This window comes from Chiroxiphia lanceolata, chromosome 2 (genome assembly GCF_009829145.1).
Source record: "Chiroxiphia lanceolata isolate bChiLan1 chromosome 2, bChiLan1.pri, whole genome shotgun sequence".
In the NCBI taxonomy this organism is placed as follows: domain Eukaryota; kingdom Metazoa; phylum Chordata; class Aves; order Passeriformes; family Pipridae; genus Chiroxiphia; species Chiroxiphia lanceolata.
Genome location: NC_045638.1, coordinates 56,529,126 through 56,545,095, shown reverse-complemented (window position 1 = coordinate 56,545,095; position 15,970 = coordinate 56,529,126). Strand labels below are relative to the sequence as shown.

Sequence of the window (15,970 nt, the reverse complement as noted above, 5' to 3'; positions counted from 1 at the left end):
GAGGTGTTCATCTCCAAATACAAAACAAGCAGGCATGCACGACATGAACAGAATATGGGAACTCAACCACAACTTTTCCCTGCGTTCTCATGTTATTGACAATACCAGTCAGCTGTCCTTATATCAGCATTTCTTCACAGGCAGCATTCAAAATGCTCCTTTTGCACCATTACAGAGACTCTGTGATTGGAAAACCATCCCCTGCCCGGTTTTGTGTGTAATTTCAAAATCATTGTATTCAATATAATGAGCAAGTGCCAGCCAGGCAGCACTGAAGGAGGGAGACTGGAGAAAGCTCAGCACAGTGAAAGATTTCAAATTAAAAGGCTGCAACAGCGAAATGTTCCAAAACCGGACGGGTAGTGAGGACGTCCATACGCCCAACAGACTCTCTTAACTTGCGCTGAATATGGGGCACCGCACCTTTAGCCCATCTTCCGACTGGAAACGCGAAAGTGATAGAGTGGAGGTGCTGAAGTAGTTTCTGAATTACGAGCCCCTAAAACCCCGTGTCCACGCGTGGATGAAAGGTCTTCTCTGCGGGCCGGGAGTGCTTCGAGGGTAGCGAGCGAGGCGGGCGGTGCCTTCCCCTCGGAGCGGGTGGCGGGAGGGCGGTGGCAGCGGGGCGGGGAAGGGGAGGCCGGGCCGGAGGAGCGGCCCCGAGCCCCGGGCGGGTCGGCCGGTGGCGGCGGCGGGCGCTGCCTCTCACACTCGGCGAGCGGCGGCGGCGGCAGAGGCGGTCGCGGCAGCCGCCGCTCCCAGCGGGAGGGCGGGCTGGAGCCCTCTCCACCGTGCCGCCGCCGCCATGGAGAAACAGCCCGGCGGCGAGGACGACTGCGTGGACTCGGGAGCGGAGACGGGCGGGTGAGTGGCGGGAGTCGCACCTGCCCCCGGGCCGGGGGCGCGGCGGGGCTCCCGCGCAGGCCGCGGGGCTGCACTTGTTGCGGGCGGCCGCCGCTGAGCGCGTCCCGGCAGCGGCGGGGCTGGGGCGGCGAATTCCAGTGCCCGGCGCGGCTGCCCCCCTACAGCGGGGGCCTGCGCCCCGGCACCATCCCGCTCAGCGCCGGGTCTCCTCTCCTCTCCTCCCTTCCCCTCCCCTCCCGGGGCTGGGGGTCGGCTGTGACCCCGCGGGGAGCGCGCCTGCCGCGGGGCATCACGCTCCGGGGAGTTCGCATACCCCTTCGGTGGAGGTCCCCACCGCCCTCTTGCTACACATGGGGAGGAAGACGCAAAGAGATCGTGGCCATGGGCTTTAAGTCTGAGCTCCAAAGCACGCTGTGCTGCCTCAGTTGTGAGGCCCGGCGGGCTGTAGACACACTGGTTAGGGCTTGATGCCCCACCATCCCTGTATCCTAGGGATAGTGCGGCTGGGGATAGTCTGGAAGCATGCCCAGGTACGTGTACTGTCCTTCAGGCAGTGACACCCAGACAGCATCAGGCAAAGAGAGCTGTCCTTAGAAGGACCATTAGAGAGCCACCTGAAAAGCAAATTAGATTTGTAGGCTTCCTGAAATTGAGTTGCTTCTGTCATGATACTCATCATTTTGAGTAAACTTTGCTTATAGTGTCATATCAGAATCAAGGAGAAAGGCTTTTTTTCTGACTTCGTGACCCTACTGCCAGAGGTGTGCTATGTTTGTTACTTGGATTGTTCTCCTAAGTTCATGGAGCTGCAAGTGTGATCCATGGCATCTGCTATTCAGCTTACACCTTCAGCCTATCTCTGCTGGAGAGAGAGGAAAGTGCTTTCCAGCCCGTCCTACATGCTGCTGCCATGGCATCTTGTCAGGAATGGCAACAAGCCTTTGCTCCTTCTCAGTCTCCAGATGAGCAAAAGAAGGTTGCATGCTCCTGTTAAGGTTGTTCTTTCCTGAGTCTTCATTCTCCTCCCTTCTTGCTCTCCCAGTTGTTATTCTCCAACTTCTTGTCTCATGTATCTCCCTTGGCCTCTAGTCTAACTGTTGCAAAACTGTAAAGCTAATTCTCTATACAGTGGTGTCAGGAGCACCGAAGTAGCAATATTGCAAATAAAAAACAAAAAGGTGAAAATTGAATGTGGTAATTTTTTTCATATATCCAGTTATTACTTCAAATTTTTTTTTAATCTCTTCTGTAGTCTAAGGACTTTTTCCATAACTTTGTATTGTGGGCAATACAAATCATTACAATCATTGTAATGATGAAAGTCATGTGACATGAACTTAAAGGAAAAAATCCAGGCCAATTTTCCAAATATTGATTAGTCCCCTTTGGGGAACCTGGTTAAAAGGAAGACAAAGTAATCAGTGAACTCTCGGCCAGTTCAAAGCTCAAAAAACCCTTATGGGTCAAGTCACTCTTAATTTGCTGTGTTTACCTTTAATAGAAAAACCTCGGTTTCCTTGGGACAGGCACTTGGAAGGATTTGACCCAGCTAGTAACATTAGCCTTTAGACCTCAGTGGCCAGCATGACAGCTGCTTGTGCCTGGCGTTGATGAGGTGCTAAAGCTGATGATTTTATGAAGCATCTCTCTCCCGTGCTTGACACTGGAAACTCGAGGTTGGTGTTAGAGTCTGTCTGAGGAATTTGAACAGGGACATATGGCAATTAGTAATTGCAGTGCTTTGCACTGATGTTTATTTTGAAAAGCAATGGGTCTCTGCATTTCAGTTATTATTTTTAGTTCTGTTTAGCAGCTATTTAACTCTGATAAACACGTTGCGTATGTCTCTTTCACAATGTTTATATTTCAGCTTTCTCACCAAACCAACTGTTCACAACACTTGCTTTTCCCTCTTACCAGAAGATCTGCTATTTGCTTTGTCTCAGTCCCCTCACAGCTATTGCTAAATTGATCTGTTTTCCTTTTTCTCCAGTTACTCAATGGTTAAAAAAAAAAGTAACTGTTTTGAAGTTCAGCTATCATGCTCTGAAAGTATAAGGAGAAACAACTGTCAGAGTAATTCAGTAACAGTTTTATGTCGAGTGGTCCCTTTCTGTCACTCGGGGAACAATAGTGGATAGTGACTCTAGTAAATCCAGGCACTGCAAGCCCTTGTCATCTCAATGATTGTATGTAATGATGTGTGAGCTCTAATATAGAGCCTGTACTGCTGAAGCTGCTTACAGCAGCTACCAAATTGAACATATCAAGTACTCCACAGGGCATATGTTGCTTGAGGTTTTGTTGTGGCTGCCAGCCACAAAAGCAAGCAAAACTCTGTGCTAAAGGCAAGATCAATTACAATTTGAAGACTTCATTTTCCTCATCCGTTGGAAAATATGTTCCTCCTACTGCATTTGCCTTGGTAAATAGGGTTGCAAAGAGTCTGATGAACAAAAATAGCATATTTTCAGTTCCTGAATCCAATAAGAATGGATTGAGCTGGTGTTGTCAAGTACCTAAATAAAGGGTGTAGAACATATAAGCCAATTAGTTTATATTGGCTATTTATTAATGAGATTTGAAATTGTTTGTCCATCCTTGGCCTGAGAGACTCTGCCTGTACAAATTGTATCTTCTTGGGAAATGTATTTTTGGGGGGATTTAGTATAAAAACCTAATTTCATCTGCTACTGAAAACTTGTAGCCCCAAAGTATGGGGGCTAGAGCTTTCTCTGGTAATAATTTTAGTAGTGGATTTGTATTATAAACCATGACATTTTAGGAATATTAGAATAGTCTTTTCTTTGGACTTGTATTAGAAAGTGAACAGAGAAGAAAAATAAGTGGAAGAAAGACATTGAAGGGAGGAGAAATATGTAAGTTTACAGAATTGTAGTTAACTGGGAAAGAAAACCAAACAAACGAGGAAAAAAATACTGAGTTACTTAAAATTAATTGTAGAAACCTGAATTTTAAAATTTTCTTCATTTTACAAGCCATGCTAATGCAGTCATTTCACTCTTTAGAAAAGAGCAAAGGGGTTTGAGGGCTAAAACACCCAAGACAACAAACTAAGGCAATTTTTGAAGTTGTTAGGCGTGCCTAATTTTGAAGCAGATTCTTGCTACCACTAATATCAAGCGCAAAGCATCTGCTGAAGTCACTGTATTCAGGACTGATATCCCAAGTGATACATAATGAATATAGAAAATGGGTATTTTCTCAGTTCTAAAGTTCTTAATTTTTTATTCCTGAACTTTTATTGGCTCGTGTTAGATGTGTTCAAGGATTGCTTCTATAGGAATACTCTCTCCTGTTTATCAAGCATACATGCATTAACTGAGCATAACACTTCAGTAAGATAGCTGACATTAATGAAGATTTCAGCATATGTGACAATTCCCAGCAGAAACTTACTTGTTCACTTAAACAGCTGTAAGAACCTAGGCCTTAAAAGGTTCACACTTTAATCGTTAGCTTACTTATTGTCTCAAATTTTGCCTAAATACATAGGTTTTTTTCTTCAAAGTCATTTAAAGATTTCAGAAGTTGTAACTTTTAATTTGTTTGAATTTGCAATTTTCCACTTATATTTCCATTGCTCTTTGGTTATAGCTAATACTCATGGTGCTTGTTCCCTCCTTTAGATTTTCTTCTGTGTTTCTATTCCTCAAATTAATTTTGCAGAGATTATGCTAATTTTTTGACTGTGCTATATTTGTTTGTTGGTTTTCCTTATGGCTCTCACTAGCTGTATGTGTGATCCTGGCCAAATTGCAAATTATTTGAGCCTCTGTTAACTTATCTCTTAAGCAGATTTAAAAAATCCTTTATTTGTTGCAGCTCTCTAAAATGTTTGAGATTCTAAAGCAGAAAATGCAATTGTTAATAGAAGATAAGGAAGCCTATATAAAAAAAAGGTGTTCCTTACTTAAAGGTAAAATACTAAGAATACTGTATTGTGTGTCCTCAGTCAGAATGGGTTGATAAATTATCAAATGAATAGTGGAATGGTTGGGGTGAGAGGTTGTTTTCATGTCTCGTGTTTCTAGCTTAAAGGGATTCAACATTATGACTTTGTCATCGGTATAGTGGTCCTTCAAAATGACATGTCAGTCTCTTGTCACATATTTCATCCATCTATGAGAAACTCTCAGGAACACAAACCAAGGCCCCTTTTTTTTCAAGGCCTGTTTTTACCTTGGGGCTTCTTTTGTTTTTTGCTGAGACTTTCACTTTATGTAGACACATCAGTCCAGATATGTCATGGTACTCAACTTGTCTCTGATTTGACATTGGAATAATGTAAAGTTGAGCTGCTTGTCACAAATTGGGTTTGAAGCACCATTTCTAACCAGATTTACTCACTGGAGTGAAGCTGTTTGGTTGAACCTCAGGGCAGGCATACCTGCTAGTGCCTGGCACTGGGGCTAGACTCTGAAAGCAAGGTTGAAACAGACTTTAAATCACATTCTGGTGGCCATGGGCTCTGTGCTGACACCCCTGATGGCTAGGTCCCAGCAAGCAGTGAGGTTCACTGCAGCTGTGTATGTTTGATGTTTGCTATAAATTAGGCTTCTTCTGTTGCTAATTAAGAGAAGGAGGACCTTGGGAAGATGATGGAGCCTGGCTTTGCATATGTAGATACATGACACCTGATCTGTCCCTCTGGGAGTACTCTGTGAATGAGTGGTGAGCAGAGTGTGCAGGCAGGTGTGTTCACTAAAGCACTGAGTGGTCCTGTCTCATCAGATGCTTTTTGGAAGATTACAAACAACCTTTCATTCTTATATGATAATGATGATGATGTCTCTCATGTGGAGTCACAAACATTGCTGCTGGTAATAAGCTCCTGAGTGTAATGGTTAGAGCTGCATGATGGGAATCCATCATCTGACTTTATCATTCTACTAGAATTCTAGAGCAAGGATTTTGAGACAGGTGGCTCTGAGTTATTCCATTTCAGTCATCTTGATTACACGAGTAGAAGTACAATGAAGGTAAGAGATTTGCATTGGACTGGTATTAGTGAAGCAGATTGTAATCCAACCTACAGGAATTTGGTAAGAAGAAACCCAAGGCAGAGCTACAAAGTCAAATCTTCTAACTTGTGCACGGGGCTTTAACTGCTATTAAATACTCGCATGTGCCCTCTGGAGTACTTTGTGAGGAGGGAAGGCAAAGAAGCTGTTAAACATAGCTCTTAATATGTAACAGTGAAATCTGCAACAACTCTATGTAGAGAAGACATGGGAAACGTGAATCCAGCAGATGCCGTTCCATCAGTCCTGGGCAAGTGAAGGATGCAGACAGCAGAAGAGATTGTAAACTTTTCACTATTTCATTTTGGAGGGGTAGGATTAGGAGCCCTGCTAATGGAGACCATGGGCATATTGGGATGTAGTATTATGTTAGAATTAATCTGTTTGTTTTACACAGCAAACTGCCTTGTGGAAATGCTGCATGGCTCAGAAACCTTAGTTCCAGCCAGTGCATTAAACAGCATGTAGGGGTGTCCCTGAGCACCAGGACAGAATTGTCCATATTGTTGAATACTTAAAATGGTTGATGGCATCAGTTTGGATGGGCCCATCTAGCTCTCTCCCATGTCATTCCTGGGTATGTTTTACCATGGGCCAGGGACTTGTTTTGCCACATTACCGTGGTTCAGGGATCGTTCCCAGCAGGACACTCACCAGTATGTTTTGGAAGGCAAGAGGTTTTAATGATACAGGTGCAGACTGTTTCATGGCAGTTGGCCTTGGTCCCAGACAGTTCTCTTGGGAATATTTGTTTATTACCATAGCTGTCAGTGCTGTATGTCTTAACGTGATGCTGTGCCACAGCTGATCAGTGTGCCAAAGAAACACAAGCACAGAGCAGTGCTGACGTAGCTACATTGCTTGTGTGATTCAGAGCTGTAATATAGCCATGTTTCTTACCCAAAGAAACAGTGTTTTCATATACTGTACTCAATAACTGCAAGCTGCACTAGCAGCTACTTACTGGTATTCCCTTGGTTGTTTCCCTCTCTTGGGTATTTTCTCTGTATCACAAATCAGCAATGAGCAGTGCACATACATCTCAGAGGATTGCTGGAGATCTTTTGTGCTCCTGATGCTATTACCCTCTCTGATAGCACATAGTTGTCATCTTTCAATGGCACTAATGGGAATCGAGGTCCCACCTTTATCTCAAGCTTCTACATTCCTATTTTAGTGTCTTTTGACATCTTCACAACTCCTCTTTGCTGGTGGACTGCTCATTGAGGACAAATTCTTTGCTGACTGGTGTGTTTTTTGACTGATCAGTGAGCCTTCCTTTTCACTACCTCACACTGTTTCAATACCCTTTTTGATAATTTTTATTTTTCTCATTATGTGCTTATAAAAGGAATAGTCCTCTATTTGTTCAGTTTCTGTCCTGAATGTCTCTTTCCTTTTATTTATAATCTAACACCTCTCAGAGGAAATAGCTTGCTTCAAGACCATATAATTAGCCTGGAAACCTCTGAGCCCCAGTATGGCCCCCATCTGTCACCATTAAGGACCATGAGTGTTTTACTCTTAAGTTATCCTAATGGGAAATTCCTCTTCCAAGGGAACTGATAGAAGCTGATACTTGGGATGTTTAAGCAGGAATGCAAAGAACAGGAAGGACCAAAGTAGTTTGATGTCCAGAGAGCCTATATGCCCCAGGTTTTAGACATGTGACAAAGGGTCCTACATTAGGAATGCTGGTTTTGTCGCCTTCTTCACTAGACACAGCTAGAGAGATACACTTCAGACCTCTCCTTTTATTGACAATAGAGGCAGCTTAGTGAAGGTGCAGTCCTCATTTCAGTGTCTGAGGTTGACGTATGCCTTTGAGCTTAATTATCCTTTTTTTTTTTAATTATGTGTATGTCAGTTATGCAACAAGCATGAATTAAATATTAGGTTGAACAATATTAGAATTACAAAAAAAAAATTCTAAAGCCTATTAAAATGTGTCTGTGCAATTAGTCTCCAAGCACACTATTGTCTCCTCCTTTCTCACTCCCCATCTTTTTATTTTTCCTCTTGTCTCATTTTTCAAGTCCTTCATGTAAGGACTGCTTCTCCCTGAGTTCAGGACTCATTAGTTCTCCATGTCCTATAATGTGCCCGCAGCACTTTGGGATAATAAAATAACAGTGTGAAGTAATAGAATGCTGCTACTACTCGCAGTAAGCAAAAGGCAAAATGTTGTCTCACTTCTATCTGAAATACAAGCAGTGCAGGCTCATTTTGAATTAGCTGCCAACTGCTGAACACAGATACATTGAAGGACAGCCCCAGGCTGTTTTGAAACAGAAGTGCAGAGTAAATGAATCCTTGCTTGGGATGCTTGGAGGCAGCTGGATGCATATTGCTTGCCTCTAGGCTTATGAGGAGTGACATGTTACACAGTTTTCACACCCTTCCAAATATACATGGTGCCAAATGACACTGACGTGACTTGCTGCTGAAAATACTATGCAGTTTTATGGCCTGCATAGCACCTTAGCCAGCTCCTGGGATCACTTCCCCTTGGCCCCTGCCCAGCGCTGGACCAGTGATGTGTGTACGTTGCCCAGCAGTAGGAAGAAGCAGGTCTCCTTCTCTGCTCATGCTGATGTGTTAAAAAGATAAATTACTTGTTAGTAGAATTGGCTTGTTAAGGATTGGGACTTGACATGCTTCAGTGATCTCCAACCTAGGGGAAGGTTAGCAAAGCTTGGGGAAAGGGATTTACTGCTGATAGTGGGCACAAAGAATGCAGAATTTGTGGGCCACAAGGACATCTGGCAGAACTCCCAAGATAAGGAAGAAACTAACAAAGCCAACTCAGCAGCTGTGAAGAAATGAGGAGATTGTGAGCAGCGACTCACAGCCCACTGAGTCAAGAAACCCACCTACGCAAGAGAAAAACTGAGCATGTGGACTAATTAGCATGAGATGTGAGAGAATCATTAACCAATAGAAGGTAGAATACTAATCAATAAGAGAACTCTGTGACTTGTAGCCAATGAACAGTGATTTCTTTGTTTACTACAATGTATAAACGGTGTAAAGTTTTGATGATTGGGGAGCCAGCCCATTGCAGGTTACCACCAGCTGCTACTTTGTGCAAATGAGAAGAAATGGAAATACCTTGTCTTTGTGTGTAAATTGGTGCTGTGCACCAGGCAGCGAGCCTACATTTGGAACAACAATGTTATTATTGCCTCTGCCTTTCTCAGCTACACCGGAGTCCTGGAGGCTATAGGTTGAGGGATAGCACTTTATTCATGGAGAAGGTGCTGTGTAACAGGTATTCATGGGTGACTGATAGTGACTACTAATGGCCTAATCCTGTGGTCTCTGCCAGTGTGGCAAAGATGTTTGCTTGCTCCCTGGCATTATCAAAGTGGCTGGGGGTACAGGATTAGCAAAGGAGAGTGAGCGAGGGAGAGCTGCAAGCCCCCATCAGCAACTCTCTCCCCAGCATTGCCCATATCTTTTCTGAAAGTTAGGATAACCTCATGGTACTTGATGGTATTAGTGGATCTTTCTTCTTGAGTATTGCGGAAAATTCAGATTGTGTCATCTTTCACTGATCCAGCAGGCTTGGCAAAAAGACTTGGTCTCGTGATCTTTCTCACTCAAACCAGCAGTCTTGGCATCTGATCTGCAGAATACTGAGTGCTAAGCACAGAGCTGTGAAATATGGGGATGACTGTAATTGCTTTCTTTCTTCTGAAGAGATGTGTCCATATTAAAATAAAAAACAGATACTATAGCTATGTGATTGTTCTCTTGGATGCCTGAGAGCCTAGAGCATGAAGGTATCCTGAGAATATGCTTAGATGGTATCCACTTCCACAGAAATATCTTAGGAGTCAAGGCTCATATGGTTTCTTTAACTTGAAGAAATGTTGCAAACTTGCTGCAACTATTATATAAAAACAAGCATTTAGGTTTGAATCCAAGAACTGTGTTACAGCTCCCTGAGCACTTTAACTGTTGTTTTCAGGGCACCGCAGGGCATAAGTGTGAAATGTTAATTGTAGCAGAGTGCTCTGGAGAGTGGGGTCTGTTTTGAGGACACAGCAACTGGGAGGGTGGAGGCTGTGTGACTGTGAACTCCAAGCCGAAACACCCAGAAGTCATAGGTAGGGTCTCAGAAGTGGAGTTTTTTTATTAATTTTTTTAGTATTCAGTGATGGTGTATTTTATTTACCTTTAGTGTTTCTGAATCTTTAGGACATAAATGGGCTATGCCTTAATCAGCCCAGAATGGGGTTTTCAGGAGATTGGGGTTAGTGCAGCTGAAAAATTAATTCACTATTGCTCAAAATACTTAACTGCTCTAACTTTATCATAGGTAATCCAGTATGCACTGAACTAGAACCAATGGTTGTATAGTTTTATTGAGAGATGTCTTGAGGAGGAAAATGGTTTCCTAAAGCAAAAAGCTTTGTCATCTAAATGTTTGTATTTTAGCACTTCTTTTTTTTCTCTTCCCTGCCATTTGGGACCAAAGAACTATAAAATTCTGCTCTTCAAAATGAGTTCTGTTAAAAAAAATGAAAAAAAAAAATCTACGAAGCAGCATTTAGAGATTGTAAAGTGAGAAAGGTAAGGAGCTGAGTCAAAGTCTAGTAAGACTTCTAGTCCTGACTTGTGTCTGAAGCAGACTATTTTTTCCTTGTAGAGAGCCTTCTGAGCTTTAATTTTAACACCTAAAGTTAGGTAGCATGAATGCCCTAGATAAAACCCTAGTTGCTCTACTCACTTTGCTTACATGTCAAAATTCATGTGAGATGCCAGTTTTTCTGAGTCAGTGTTCATAACTTGTTCCAGTTATTCTCTCAGCACAAAAATAATGCTAAATGGGCATTAAACTGTTTTAATATACAGTGTCTGTTACGTTTGGTAATTTTTTCATGATCTCTTTTCAGAGTAATAAATTCTAACTAAAATCACTGTCTTGCAGGTCTGAGTACAGCCGTATGTCCTCTACCAGCAGTGAGTATAACTTTGATTATTTTTTTTAAACAGATTCTTGTATTTTCTATGTTTCTGCTTGCTTCATATTTATTAACATCAACCTGATGTTATTGATGGAGTTAACTTTGACACAGTAAAGCCCCCATTCCTCCTTTTCTTGGATATATGTCTAGAAACAGCATAGAAAATTAAATTGATTAAATATTTATGACCAAAATATAAGCTGTGGGCAAAGTCATAAATATTGAACTTCACAAGCATGCAAGACAAAATGAGAATAAAACCTGTAGACACTGTTGCCAGTATGAATGGGCCCTTCATCCAAAGGAGTTTGCAGTGATGAATGTCATGAGAGCTGGGGAATGCAGGAATAATTGAATTATTGTAAGCTAATGCCAGTGAAGCACTTCAGAGCAAGTTTTTCTTTGATTTCAAAGATGGTAGATGTTCTAATAAGTGTCCCAGTGTTTCTAGGTATTTACAATAGCCAGTTGAATTTCAAGTTACCCAACTGATAAAAGACGAATTCTGGTGTCTGGATTATTTTTTATTTATTTTTCACCAACGCAAAATGACGGTTTGTTTTTTTTTTGGAAGAACAAGGAGCACTTTTTCAGTCCTCTTTCTACTCACTCCAACCACTTCCTTAGTTGCAGGAACATACTGCATCCTCAGCACTTTGAAATGCAATAGTGCTTATTCATGTATGGCTAGTAGTATCTCTCTTGTCAAAGTGCAAAGTGATGCCTGTCTCCCTGGTTCACACATAGACGTGAGCTTTATTTATGCCAAGCAAGCACATCAAAAATTCATAGATGACAAATTGTGTTTTGTAATCTGGATCTTTAGGAACCATGAAAATCGGAGGGGAAGAAAGCTGTCAGTTTTTTCTCATTCACACATTCTGACTGAAGCGTGGAGAGGGTTATTTTCTGTCTCCCATGGTCTCAGTGAAGGACTTTTATTGATTGCAACAGGAGCTGGATCAGACAGTTTTTGTAATGTCTGGCTCATGAGCTGATGTGACTAGCAGGGAACTTGCTGTCTTTCCTCCATCTGCTCAGTGTGTGTGTGTGCGTGTGTGTGTGTGTGTGAAAAAGAGAATTTAGTGCAGCTTTTTCCTAAATTCTGTTATTTAAATAGGTTTCTGGATTCCCACTGTCAAACATAATTTTTGAACTGACTGGGAGGCAAAATCCAGGCAATCAACTTCTCATGATAGTAAAAGCATATTGGATTTGACTGGTTACACCAGATGTATGCCCCAGCACTTCCTCAGCCCACAGTTCCGGGTGATGGGTTGGGGAATATGCTGCCAACTTCCGCATCTTTTTGGGTGGTGACTCAATTATTTGCCTAGTAGAGGCAGGTAAGTTCAGAAGACAGCTTGTAAGTAAAGTGTTTCTCATCTAAAAATTTGGTTTGGATCCCTTACCAACTTTGCATGACTGCTGCACATTTACAAATAAAGGTAACAAATTAGATTTGTAAGTATTTGTTTTTATTAAATGAGCTGTTCTAAGGGGAATTTTTTTGTTGTGTGGCAGCTACCGTTTGTCATGTTAACTGTGGGCACCTTAGTGTCTTGCTGGCCACGCTGTCCAGTGTATGTGAGGATTGCAGATGTATTTCAACACGAGTAATTTGTCAGTACAAGAAGATATTATCATTCCAGCAAAGACACACAAGTTCAGGAGACAGGACAGTCTCCTTCTTTCTCTTTTCTGCTTCCAATGCAAATTATACTGATACAGCTTCACAAGTAGTATTATTTAACTCAGCTTTTGGAGGGGTTTATGGGGTTAGTTTGTTCAGACAGTGCAAGAGTAACAGAAACAGTAATATAAAAGAATTTCAGTAAAATAGAAATACTTTAATGTCAGAGGCTGGTAGTCAATGGGTACGTACTGTATTTGAAGAAGAGATTATTGGGGAAGAGAGGTTGGGAATGAAAGGTGATTTGGACCTTTTAATTTCTTTGGGGAAAAGATTAAGCAAGTGATATAATTCTCACTACAGAAGGCAGTCCAATCAATGATGATGTTAGGCCCTAATCATAACACAGACTGTTGAAAATTAAGAAGCAAAGAATCTCAGTTATCTATAGCTCCTTCATCTGAAGCTCCTGTTCCAATGAAGTGGAGTTTATCTAAACCAGAAGGATTATAATTTGGTTTTGCGGGGGTCTTTCTAGATGAACTCCACTGGACAACAGTGAATTAAGTACAGCTGCCTATGTCACCGCAGCTGAGCAAACTGCAGGACTTTGCACCAATGCAAAGGTGTATAGTAACCCTAGACCCCTCTAAATCAGAAGTAGAATCTCATTGACTGCTATACAGCAGTGGAGGAATCATTCTGTATATGTGTTTATTTTTAGTACTTCTTTTCCCTAAGCATATGGCAGCAGTTATCAAGTATTACTTCAGCAGTTCAAAGCCCTACCTGGTGGGTTAGTTGGACCTTGGGTCTATGCAACATCTCACTTTTCTTTTTTGCCTTTGTGTCCCAGCTCCAAGTAATCAAAAAATCCTTTTTTACTGTCAACATTCATCTAGCATTTGTGGTTTTGTACAGCACGTAATTTGGGAAAGAGTATCAAAGTTTCTAGAATGTGGGTATTTCTGCAAGAAAATGCAGCAGCTGTCTGCTGTGCGGACTCTGGCTGTTGTCAGGGTGACTGGGCCACTTTGCCTTTTCTTATTGAGTAGAGCAAAAAGGCCGGGCAAACCTGTCCACTGGATGCTGCATTTTGAAATATTGCAGCTTTCAAAGGTTCAGCAGTATGATTTCAGTGAAGAAAAATGCTGATTATTTTTTTCTGAATTCTGATGTGTACAGTCATTTTTCCCTTTGTTCTTTAAGGGGAAGTGTGCTTTGTCTTGTTAAGACGTTTTGCATATTGGTGTGCTCTTCATTAATCTAGGAAATATATTAACCTTCTTTTTGCTCATATTTTTAATTACCTTTTCAATTATGGTTTTCAATTACCATTAGGGATCCCTAATTTTGTATGAGAGAGAATTGTGCTAGGCACTTTACACCCACAGAAGAGACCTTTACCCGAAGTACTTAATACCAAAATATAAAGACCATAGGTGGCATATGGATACAGACAGTTGGAATCACAAAGAAATAATTAATTAGTGTTGGCTAGCACAATAAGCAACAGTCTCTGTACATCATAATTTTAATTATCTTCTGATTGCTTTGAGATATGTGTTTCAGGGATGATTTTCAACCAGGGAGGAGGAGTTTTGATGGGGGCTGCTTATTACCTCCTCTTCATAATCTTTGCCTTTATGATAATAGCTCTTCAGAAAGACCCAAACCAGAAGTGGACATTTTGAAGAAAGTCTTTTGTGATTTGTAACATTCACAAAGGATGAGAGGAAATGACCTCAAATTGCACCAAGGGAAGTTTTATGTTAGATATTAGGAAAAATTTCTTCCCTGAATTGTGGTCAAGCATTGGAACAGGCTGCTCAGGGAAGTGGTGGGGTCACCATCCCTGGAAGTATTCAAAAGACATGTGGATGTGGCACTTAGGGATATGATTTAGTGATGAACATGGCAGTGCTGGGTTAATGATTGGACACGATGATCTTAGAGATATTTTCCAATCTTAATGATTCTATGATTTTAAATATGAAATTTCACCCACTTTCTAGTTCTAAAAATTAAGCACAAGAAAGTTTGTTTTGACAGATTTATGTGGGTTACTGAGCATATTTCTTTTTAATAAATTTTCTGTTTGATATTCTGTTTCTATGCTAGTATAAATTCAGATCTCTGGTTTTGGATTTGGTCAATGTTTGGTCAACATTGTGTCAGTGTCATCTGCATCAGCTCCCTGGGCTGTGACCCTATGGGAAGTCCACACTTATAGCAGGCTCCTGCCAGAACCTGCAGACTTTTGGAGAGAGGAACCCACACTGGAGCAGGTTTGCTGGCCACACTGCAGTAGTGGGTTCCCGAAGGATTGCAACCCATGAAAAGGGACCCACGTTGGAGTAGTTCATGAAGAACTGCAGCCTGTGGGAAGGACTCATGTTGGAGAAGTTCATGGAGGACTGTCTCCTGTGGGAGGGACCCCACACTGGAGCAGGGGAAGGACTCCTCTCCCTGATGAGGAAGCAGTGGCAGAAACAACGTGTTGAACTGACCGTAACCTTGAACTGACCGTAACCGCCATTCCCTGTCTCTCTGTGCCACTGGAGGAGAGGAGGTAGAGAATGGGGAATAAAGTTAAGCCCAGGAAGGAGGGAGGACTCAGGGAAAGGTGATTTTAAGTTTTATTTCTCATTATCCTACTTTGATTTAGATGGGTAATAAATTCAACTAATTTCCCAAAATCAAGACTGTTTTGCTCATGACAGTAATTGGTGACTGATCTCTCCCTATCCTTAACTCATAAAACTTTCATTATATTTTCTCTCCTCTGCCCAACTGAGGAGGGGAGTGATAGAGTGGTTTTGGTGGGTACCCAGTGTCCAGCCAGGGTCAAACCACCACAAGATGCCTTGTAACAACAGCATACAGAGAAATGGCTTCCTGTTACTTCTGTATAATTTCAAAATCTGTCTGTCTTCAATGAACTGTTAAAGATGATGAAAACTAACCAGAAGCAGGAAGAGGAGTGGGTTTGATTTGGGCTTTGAAAAGTCTGTCACAAATCTTGAATATCATAATATAGTTGCCTACTTTAATTTAGGTTTGTTCTAACTGATTCTGACCCAGGCACTGGTGGACTGGGTATTTTCTAAGTCTGTTTCTTCAAACAATGTAATTTAATGAGTGTAAGGATGTAATTATGTTCTTTTATTGCTATGCAAAGATATACTGTAGTCTGTATTGTTTCTTATTTCCATAGAGAACTGAGATGCTTTTACAATGGCTGGCAATGAGCTGTATTAAATACAATTGTAAAAACAATTTACAGTGGGCTTGGCAGCATTAATCTGTATTTCCAGAAGGTGTTATTATAAAAGAAAGACTAATTAAAGTATGAGGAAAAATGCAAGAGGAAATTGGACCCAAATCATGTAGAGTCAGCCGGCAGCATCTATCAATGTTGCAAATTCAGGTGTTCTATATAGTAGTGAAATCTG

At 41.7% G+C, this 15,970-nt stretch overlaps 1 protein-coding gene across 6 annotated transcripts in view; it reads left to right on the top strand.

Moving 5' to 3' along the window:
- Positions 1 to 735: 735 nt before the first annotated feature.
- Positions 736 to 15,970, top strand: part of FAM124A (family with sequence similarity 124 member A) — a 43,783-nt gene continuing 28,548 nt past the window's right edge. For all 6 annotated transcript variants that reach the window (XR_004355440.1, XR_004355439.1, XM_032680260.1 and 3 more), the window contains exons 1-2: positions 736 to 864; positions 10,846 to 10,877. Coding sequence is in view for 4 of the 6 variants with exons in the window: in XM_032680260.1 (XP_032536151.1) it covers positions 806 to 864; positions 10,846 to 10,877 (91 nt within the window). In the remaining 2 variants the exon portion in view is untranslated. The remainder of the gene's footprint in view (positions 865 to 10,845; positions 10,878 to 15,970) is intronic.